This window comes from Sinocyclocheilus rhinocerous, unplaced genomic scaffold (genome assembly GCF_001515625.1).
Source record: "Sinocyclocheilus rhinocerous isolate Xijiao unplaced genomic scaffold, SAMN03320098_v1.1 scaffold752, whole genome shotgun sequence".
NCBI lineage: Eukaryota > Metazoa > Chordata > Actinopteri > Cypriniformes > Cyprinidae > Sinocyclocheilus > Sinocyclocheilus rhinocerous.
Window position 1 is genome coordinate 1,349,880 of NW_015639777.1, and position 11,087 is coordinate 1,360,966.

At 35.8% G+C, this 11,087-nt stretch overlaps 1 protein-coding gene across 1 annotated transcript in view; it reads left to right on the forward strand.

Moving 5' to 3' along the window:
* Positions 1-11,087, forward strand: part of ulk4 (unc-51 like kinase 4) — a 234,135-nt gene that overhangs the window by 10,425 nt on the left and 212,623 nt on the right. The window contains exons 12-17 of the mRNA XM_016567664.1: positions 1,360-1,426; positions 3,520-3,627; positions 3,762-3,822; positions 5,173-5,366; positions 7,177-7,223; positions 8,358-8,436. Of these exons, the coding sequence (XP_016423150.1) occupies positions 1,360-1,426; positions 3,520-3,627; positions 3,762-3,822; positions 5,173-5,366; positions 7,177-7,223; positions 8,358-8,436 (556 nt within the window). The remainder of the gene's footprint in view (positions 1-1,359; positions 1,427-3,519; positions 3,628-3,761; positions 3,823-5,172; positions 5,367-7,176; positions 7,224-8,357; positions 8,437-11,087) is intronic.

Sequence of the window (11,087 nt, forward strand, 5' to 3'; positions counted from 1 at the left end):
AATGTATGGGAAACACTTACATAGGCTACAGAAACTTAAAAGTTCCTCATTACAAACCGTCAAAATATAAGTTCGGGTTAGCTTAAAGAAATTATCAGAAATATATTACTGTGGTGCAGTATGATATACATAATACTACTACAACAATTATTACAACTTTTGTTTAAAAGAATAATCACACAATACGCTATTTCTTCCATGTTTTAATTTTAATAGTAAACCCTTTGCCAAAAAATAAAGAGTTTAACTCTCATTTGATTAAAAGATAAATTAAACTGATTTATGCCTTCATTTGCACTGTACTGTAAATTAAAACTAACTGAAATTTCTAGTGTCACATAGGCCAAGACATTTCAATAGGCTATTGAACTAAGTGTGCCTGTAAAAGGCTATTAGTGTTATAGTTTCATGAAAGTAGTTGCAGTCTTCTGAACTTCTACAATATAGCTATGAAGACAATTAAATTATTTACACTTATTATATAAATTTTTTTAAAGTTAATCCATTGATGTGCATTAGATGATGAATTGAATAGTCACCTCTACTATTGTAGGTTATGTTTTAGTCATCAGAAAATAATTAATGAGGAATAATGAGAGGTTATGCTATTACACATACATTTCTAACATGTAAATTGTTGAAGCCAAATACTTACATTTCCTCAAGCTGTTTAGCTGTAGTACAGTATTCATAGGCTTAATCATGAAGCATACAGTGGCCCCACTTTTAACTCTCTCTTTATATTACCCTTATTGTAGATGGATGCACAGAGGAAGACAAGAGTAAAAAGTGCAGTGTGGGAGTACTACACTCAACCAACACCAGGAAAGGCAGTTTTTGTCAGAGCGCTTGTTATTCTTAATTTTGACATTAATATATAAGACATATATATTGGTTCAAAATATTGGTTATCGGTCTACTTGATCTGTAATAATCGGTATCGGCATTGGCCCTGAAAAACACATATCGGTCGACCCCTAATATGGATGCTTCTTGTGTTCTTTGGACATGTTTGTGAAGATTCAAATACAGTAAAATCAGATGAACTAATTTCAGTTTCTTTGCCTTAATGTACACAACCAGTCTATGTGGACACTTATATAATTAAAAACACACACACACACACACACACATATATATATATATATATATATATATATATATATATCACAAATACAGAAAATAAAAGATAATTGCAAATTTCACATTTCAGATTTTTTTCTAACAAATTCAGTAAAATAAACAAATTCAGTCAAGTGTGTGTAGACTTTGTAGTGTGATATGTCATGAGGGGTGTTCAATGCTAGTATCAGGATATTCAAGCATATTTCAGTAGTTTTCGTATCTCTGATCAAACAGCTCCAGACCAACTCCCAGAACAAGCAATACAGCTCGAGAGACTGAAGACAAAGGCTCTGAAATTCAAGTGAGTTCACAAACAAAACCATACAGTCATCCCAAAAACGTATTTGAACTCTTAAGCCACACTTAAAGGGGTCATATGATGCAATTTAAATTTTTCCTTTCTCTTTGGAGTGTTACAAACGAAGCGGAGTCCAGCCCGGGTCGTCACATGTGGTTGCCGTAAGCCTGCCGGCCGCGCCGTTCTCAAGGCCGCCAGCCTCCGCTCACTCAAGCCCGCCGGCCGCCGCTCATTCTAGGCCGCCGCCCTCCGCTCACTCTAACCCACCGCCCTCCACTCACTCTAGGCCTCCGGCCTCCACTCATTCTAGCCCGCCGGCCTCCGCTCACTCTAGCCCACGGTGTGTTTCGTTGTGAAAGCGAAACTACTTTGTTTGGCCTTCCAAAAGAGGACACGACTAGAAATCAGTGGTTAAGTTGTATTTACAACACTGTTCCAGAACAGTACAACCCAAATATTCAGATGTGTGCAGCACATTTTAAGGAGGACTGATTCCTGTTCTGACTCAAAGACTGTAAGTACGTTTTTTATATTTAAAGAATTTGCCACTGATGATTCAAACGCGAGTTTTGAGCAGTGTAGAGTAGCACTTGTTGTTTGCCATTTCTCCGATCACAAATGCAGACTTGGTTTTATGTTTACACGGCGCGATGCAACACAACGTGTAAAAAGACAGTATAAGTCATTATAATCCGTAATTATGTACCCACTGGATATGTGTTTTTTTTTTACCTTAAACCGCATAAACACATTTCATTACACCAAATACACAAAATAATGTTCTTTTTAGCAACATATATGACCCCTTTAAAACGGTATAATTTTCATTCCATATAACAAAGCATCAAACCAAGTGACATCTGCATAACAATGATTCTAGCTTTACTCAAAACTAATTTTACTATTCTAAGACAAATTTACAATAGTCCCAACTGTAGTTTATAGTAACCACAGGTGTATTTTATCACATCAACATGTTCCACAAACAGAAAGTGTCCAAATACGTATTTAAATCCTAACAAACTTGTTTTTTGTGGCAGTCCAAAACTACAAGCATGCCCTAAAAGCCCAATCAAAACCAACAAAGCGTCACAGTTGGCCATTAATTAATACCTTAAAAAATTATTAATGCTTTTTCAACATTTAATCTCAGGCTTGCTTGTGGTCATGTTTACAAAGCTCTTTTGTTAAACCACAGCACCATCTACTGGATATATTCAACATTACAATCTGCTACTACCTCATTGTTATCCCTTGCAGTGTTCACAATCTCCAGGTAAACTCTGCAGGAAAGTGGACCTCTAGGGCCAGAGTTGAGAACCCCTGAAATAGAATATAAATGCCCATACTTTCATTTAATATACTTGTGTATATAATACATCCAAGTACATTTAATGTAAAGTTATTACTTTAAATAATATAAATTGTCATATTTAAGTGTGCCAAACGAAGTGATTTTTAATATGAAAACAAATGTAATTTGGTTATATATGATGTGTACGTTTATTTTCATATTAAGCATCACAACAGCCATTTTTCTCATTTACCACAGTTTATGAAAATAAATGTAATTTGGTTATATTAGATGTGTATACTATCAGTTATCACATTACAAAATTGTTTATTTTCATATATAACCCAACAGATATTAGTTTAGCACTTTTAAATAAGACAATTTAAATTAATAATAAGATTAAATTCACTTGGATGTACTATATACACAAACATATTCATACTCAAATGATCAAACTTCTCAGGATGTTCAGAATGAACACAGTTTGTCAAGTGAAGTGAACTTCAATGGATACCCCTTGCTTAGCAAATAGGGAGCAGTGAACACTGTGTAGGGACCCTGCCAATCGAAACACAGCTCTTCAGAGCTTAGCTTTAACTCTAATTAAATGCACCTGAACTAAGTAGACTAGGCAGATGAACTGGAGCAGGTTGGAGCTAATTTCTGCAGGAAGGTGTCCCTCCATGATCAGGATTGGATAAACTTGCTCTGAAATGATTGCTCACAGTGGTGCGGGTTTTGCTGAATTTATGACACCAGTGTTAAATGGATGAAAGGAGTATGTTGTCCCTGTGCTCCGTAGGAATCCAGTGTTATGGAGGAGGAGCAGAGTGACATGAACGCCTGTATTAAACCCCTTTTATACACAGACAGTGACCTTACAGTGACTCCCATCATGGATAACCCAAAGGTAAAGAGAACTTCAGGATTTGAACTCATTGCCATGTCTGAGGGACTTACTGTCTAAACTCTATGTCCTTATTGTAGTGTAAATATGACAATGTTCTAACCAATACTGATGTTAGTTTGCTTCTCTGTTTTTAGATTTTAAAGACTTCTCCAGTTCGTTTTGACCCCAAAACGCTTTGTGTACCAGCACACTCAGGTAAATTGGAAGATCTAGTGTTTTTTGATCATATAAAATTATTATTATTATTATTATTATTATTTTTCATGAATCGTACTGCTCTAGTTTTCAAGTTCAGCTTACTGACTCATTAACTGTTATGACTGGATTATTATCCCAGAAAGAGTATTATTATTTATTTATTTAATTTAATTTAATTTATTTGTTTTTTTTTATTATTTGTTTTATTTAAGGCTTAAATTTAGGTTAGTTTAGATTTGTTTCTCACACAAAGCTATAAAGCGTACTGTATTTATTTTGTATGCAAATTTCTAAGGCGTCTGAATTATCAACATGATCAAACCTTTGCTGAATAACCTGTTGTACATAATATAGTACATAAATAATTTTTAAGGAACTAAAAAGCCTTTTAGTATAATAGTAAAAATGTCCCCCTCTAAGTTATGCTACACAACTTTTTGCTGTGAACTCTTTACTGCAGGGGTGTCAAACTCAGTTCCTGGAGGGCCGCAGCCCTGCAGTGTTTAGTTCCAACCCTGCTCAAACACACAAAACGTAGTTTTCAAATAAGCCTGAAGGACTTTATTAGCTGGATCAGGTGTGTTTAATTAGGTTTGCATCTAAACTCTGCAGGGCTCCGGCCCTCCAGGAACTGAGTTTGACACCCCTGCTTTACTGAATTTTATATGGTAAATGTAAGAATAACCTTTGTATTGTTGGTAATATTTCAAGATGAACCATTAGTAGAATGAATCAACTTGGGCTTACTTGGTTATCTACAGTGTACAGTATGTGTGTATTTATGTATGTATGTATGCATTAATTTATTTATTTATGAAAAATCTTGTAAATTTCTCAATCATCATTTTATTGCATTGCATTATGTGTTTTGCCTAAAAAAAAAACACAGCTTTGATCATAAAACAACGCTTTTAAATATCATCTTACTAATATATATTATTGGGTATAGAGTGACCACTGATATTTATATGCATTTTATGTAAGTAGTCTGCTATACTGTTTTAAGATTTCATTCATTTTTATTACAATCAGAATTTCACCTTACTTTTTGGCCATATACATTTTAGCATCTAGACCAAATTACATAAGTTTGGGCCTCTGAATATTAATTGAGGTGTTTTTTTCCTCCTCGAGTATGAGCTCCATATTTTTCTATATCATGCTATATGAGCCATAAAAGCTTGATGTATTAAATATGATGCTTAACAAAAAGATACATATGCAAACTGTTTTTCAAATGAAAATGAAATGATTTCATACATTTGGTTGGGTAAAAAAACAAAAAAAACATGTTACACTAAAACTACTGCTGAAAGCTCTATCTCTTCGTCTCTCTCTCTCTCTTAGCTGAGCGGTTGTCCTGTCTGAACTCAGAGGACTGGTCTCAGTTCCTGCAACAGGTGTGTGGTGTTCTGGAGTCAGTAGACCGGGCCGGATCAGCCAATGCCACAGCACCACGCACTAAACTCAACCTGCTCTGTTACCTGTGCACTGTCTGTAACCACAGAGAGACGGCCACACGCCTCATACACTCCCAGCTGGTAAGATGCATCTGAAACACAAGCTATTAATGTGATAATTTTCAGTCACATGGTCATTATCACAAAACCCATGACAGGATGACCAGGTATCATGTATAACTCTGATATTGTGTCACACTGAAGGGGTTTACTTTGTAACAATGATCAGCTGACTAATGCTGCTGCTTAGTACACAAATACTTACCGAATAATAAATATGAAGACTTACGATACAGATTTAAATTGAATTGTAATTATATTACCAGTAGATTCAGCCGAGTAACAACACAAACACTTGAACAATACTGTATATATACAGTATTAACTGCAGTTCTGGTTACTTATTTTGACTTTTTTTCTCTTCTATTTTAGCTTACATCTTTTGCTATAATGTAACATTCAAGTGTTCTTCTGTGTAATGATCAGAATCAGGTATTCCAGAGAACCGTGTAATAATAAAATACATGGCATTGACCTTCTGGTCGTCTTAAATAACTTAAAATGTAGCACTACAACACATTCCCATTCTGTGACATTAGTCATGCAATACCTTAAAGAGATGGTTCACCCGAAAATCAAAATTCTGTCTTCGTTTACTCACCCTCATGTAATACCAAACATTCATTCATCTTCAAAACACAAATGACAATATTTTTAATGACAACTGAGAGTTTTCTGCTCCTCCATCCCTTCTAAATTAAATGTTTATCATATAAAGTGATTGTGTTTCTTCAGAAGACTTGGATTAAACTTGATTCATTTGAATTACTTTTACACAATGTCTTTATAAACGTTTAGTAGTTTTGGTGGCATGAACATTCAATGGAAAGACATAAATCTTCATTTATATGAATGTCTTTGGTTTTGGAACATTAGGGTGAGTTAAATGATGACAGAATTTACCCAACAGCTGCTCTCACTGAAACAGTTGTTTCATACACCCTCATCATGTGTGTATTTTAAATTAGATTCATGTATAAAAATGTATTTTGTAATAAAAAGAGACAAAGAGGACTTTTTAATCTGCAACCGTTCCATGCGGTGCACATTTCACTTTTCTTTTGCAATATTATAGAGCGGTTGAAAGTGTAGATCATCTAATGAGGGAAGTTGAACAATGGCGTGTCCGCTGAGGAATGGGTTTCTGCTGCTGTCTTCGCCTCTGTCTGAAAATGAGTTTCCTCTTCCTTAGCCATCATAAATGGAAACTGTGATCAGAGGAACTTAATAGATTCAGAATGTGTTGGGTTTCAGTGGTACCTAAAGGTTCTATATTTATACTGAAACTTTAAGCCAATGTAAATCAGATAAATAACATTTCTCTTTTGGATTTGAAGTATCATTTGAGTTTATTTTATTAATTTAGTTATCTTTTTTTTTTGCCACAGTAGCTTGGACACCAGTGCATTCCTCCTCTGGCCACCAGGTGTCTCACCACCATTAGCATTTCCATTAATCTCATTGGCAAATGCTCAGGTTGAGCATTCTGGATACAGGGTTTTTTTTCTGGAGCCAATCACCTGAGCCGTAAATGCCATGTGACCAAATATTTTGGAGTCAGAAAATAATTTCTTGATGTGATGACAGCACTGACTGGGTGATGGCACACAGGCACTCTCCCAGCTCTTTACTAGGGATTATCCTTAGCTGTGACATGTATAAAATCATGTTGTTAGAGCCCTCAAAAAAAATAAAAAAATAAATAACCCCTAGCAAAGAAAAACTATATATAATAAAATATCACAGGCTGATTGATTGAAATATGAAAATATATTGAAACATCTCAAAATCTGAATTTTTTTTTGTCTCTCTCTCTTTTTGACATACATAGTTCCCTGTGCTGGTTCAACAGATGCGACATGCTCCGAACTGGGATATGTAAGTGTTACAATTCCTCAGGATATAATTCTGCAAAATCAACTTGGATTTACATGCAATGTAAAGAACAATTGAATTAATTGATCCAATACATTAGCTATCCAGTTGTATAATTTACCATTATACAGTAAAAATTACCTTCACAATTTTACTGGATCATAACTAGTATAGTATTCTCGGCTGACACTAATGGCGCCAGTCTTGGGAGGAGTGTCTGCTCAGAGAAATGCAGTGCCTGTCTCTCTCCTCTCAGTCCCTTTGTCTGTGAGTGGAAGGAATGATAGGCATGTGTCTCACTGGCCCCTCACAGGATCACAGCCTTCACACTACAGTCATCAAGCAAGGGACAGAACAATTTTAGTTTTAAATGACACTGAAAACCAGCATTCAACACTGCTCTTTTAAGAGTGAGATGTGGTGTGGTTAGACAGTGTTGCAAAAATAGTCAAGTAAAGCATAATGCCATAAGAGATTGTGCATTACAGTGATTTTACCACAGGGTGTGTGTTGTAATCATGGTATAATTATATATAATACTGTTTAAAAGTTTGGTGTCAGTATGATTTTTTTAGATTTTCAAAAAAACATTTTTGAAAGACGTTTCTTATGCTCATCAAAGCTGCCTTTATTTATAAAATAAAATAAAAACAGTGATATTGTGAAATTATTACAGTTTAAAATGACTATTTTCTATTTTAATGTTTTTAAAAAAGTAATTTACTCCTATGATGGCAAAGCTGAATTTTCAGCAGGATTCTTAGATGAATAGAAAGTTTATTTAAAAAAAGAACAACATGTATATGCTGACCCCAAACGTTTCAATGCTAGTGTATTTAAATGTATCTCTAATAATTTAAATAAACAGTATTTTAATATAGTCAACAAATATAGACTGTTTAAGGTTGCTAAACCAAATAGTAACTGGTGGTTCAAGATACTGTTGAGAAAAAAAAACAAAACACTTATAGAGTAAAAAAGAAAATAAGTAGACCTCAACGTAAGAAAGATTCCATAACTTAAAAGATTGAATAAAATATCATTATCTTTAAATGTCAGGTTTTAGCAAAATGGAACAGCTTTAATCAAACAAACAGCTGGATGAGAGGCATTTAATTGTTCAAATTTGTGTTTTAGAAGGAGCAAAGTGATGAGAGTGATTGGACTGATGGCCTCCCACTGCACAGAACTCCGAGATAACGTTCCTGTCACAGAGGTGAGACTTGTGTGTCTGTGTGTTTAAAGCAAGATGGACATTTTCACATTAAAACATGACACTTTTTAAAATAACGAGAGACACCAGCAGGTGTCACTGTAGCATTTCTGTTTTTGCTTATTCTCAGCTTCCACTCAGAGGAGAAAATACTAAACAAAAAAAAAAAATTCTCAGCTCTCAATCCAAAACACTTGAAATCCATTTAAAGCCAGGTAAAATTAGCTTTATACATCTCTATCTCAGCATTTCCAAATACAAAGGCAAGCATCTCATCCAAACAGGGTTATAAAAGCTTTCACTAATCATCAAAGTGCTGCACAGATGCATTTTTGTTAATAAAAAAACAACTTCCATGCCGATCCTTGATTTAACACTTGTTTGTCTTCCGTTTCCGCTATGAACTTCCCCACTTCTTTGTTCATGGAGATTTTCGCAGTACCACCCAGACTCTGCATGGACAGCTGCACAAAATGGCCGTCCCCCGTAATCTAGCAAGGCCGAGTTTTTGGGGTGTTTCACACAATACAGGCTTAAACTTTGCAGCTTCTCTCGGCGACGACTTCTTTCTTACTTTTCTGTGCTCAGTGGGTCGGTATTGAAGAAGTGCTCAGGGTGACGGACTCTCTCCCCGGTGCTCTATGGGGGTTCTGTGTCTGAGCGGCCGATCCTGTCATGGCGATTTCTTTCAGTGCTTCTCTTTGGCGAGAGAAAAGCAGAGCTGCTTTCTTACGGTTCTTCTGCACTCTTGAGGGCCTTCCTAGATAATATTTTGAGCTAAAGGCTGGAATACACTACACGATTTTTAAAATCTTAACAGATTTTGTAAATGGGTACAGAAGAAAACTGGGCATCATACACTAAATTACTGAGGATTACATACTACAGATTTTCAGGTTGTTTCAAACATAAACTTACGCAGAAACATGCACCTCATTGCTAGGGGACACATGACATATAAAAGGAGTATATGTTCTAAAATCGGCTCAAAATATGAAAGGCTGCTGTTACGATAGCACAATAAATTCAGATCTGCACACATATAAACAAAACAAACAAAAAAACTGCACGAGATCCATTTTTTCACTTCTAAATGTAATTTTAAATAAAATACATATCTGATATCTGGACATCTGACCTACAATACGTTGAAACATGCATATATGAGGGTGACACATTTACCCTCAAATATTTTTTTTTCCTCTGCATGTTGTGTTATGTATTGTCTTTTTATTTAGGCAGAGACTTTATATAGATTTATTACTCTCTGGAATACTTGATTCTGATTGTCACGACTGACCATTCTGAGGTGTCTTATTCCCTGATAACAACAGTCGTCAATAGCAATGCTGAAAAACATATTGCTCATCTGGCTATCTTAAGCTGGCACTTCTTTCATCTCTCTGGCATCACTTTACAAACTCGCTCTCTCATTTCATACAAATGCAGCTGCTTGCCATCTTGTGTCTCTGTTATAGTTATAATTATACTATTAATTTCAGTAACTTCAGTATTAATAGTACTGTAATATTGTTGCTGTGTTCATCTTATTGCCAGGATGATTGTTTAGTACAATGTAATGGATTATAAAATAATAAACAAGTGAGAAATTTAAAATGGTTTAATCTCAAATCATTATCTCATGTGCCCATAATTATGTAAGTGCTGAAAAGCTGTATAAGAAGAGGTATGATTGTACCGTATTCCTTAAAGGGGTCATGAACTGAGAGATCAAAATTCCCTTGATGTTTTGACATAAGAAGTCATTGTACTATAAAAATATCCTGTAAGTTTCAGAACTCAAAACTTTCTTGTTAGTCTAAAAACAGCTTATATTGAAGCCAGTCTGCAAAAACGACAGGTTGTGGAATGTGCCACTTTATGACGTAATAGTTTGGCTAAACACAGCCTCCACAGAAGAAGATCAACGCCTGCTTCTACATCACTGTCTGTTTAGCTCCGCCCACCGATTTGCGCCTGCAGTAAGTAAATAATGAGAGAGGCAAATGCAGGTGTATGCAGAAACCAAATGATAAAGATGCTCCAAAGACAAGAAGTTTGTGCAGTGCCAAGTTGTGGAAAAACATGGTCTTTGCATCTGATCCCAACATTAGGAAAGAGTGCATGAACTTCATTTTGAATGAAGTTCCGGATCGCGTCAGTAAGAACGTCTCAGGTTACTTATGTAACCATGGTTCCCTGAGTAGGGAACGAGACACTGCGTCCTCTAGGGGTCGCTATGGGGAACGCCTCGTCGTGACCCGTGTCTGAAGCATACATTGAAAAAACACCAACTCGTTGGCCGGCGACAGCCATGACGTCACTACCGGTGCGACTATAGTATAAATAAGCGCCGGGAGCTACACATCATTCACTTCTTCGTCTGAAGCTTGCATCCGCAGCATGGCAAGAAACCTAGAGGACGCAGTGTCTCGTTCCCCTCAGGGAACCATGGTTACATACGTAACCTGAGACGTTTCGATTGGACGATTTGCCCTGCTATAGGCTATTGGTTGTGCTAATTAGAAGGCGGCCACAGCGACTGTGGACTATTTAAACGGCTTGGTCAAGAAATCTGATATCAACTGTGTCATAAATGTTGTTTATTTTGCTCAAATAGCGTTATAAAAAGCTTATTATTCAGGCTAGACCAG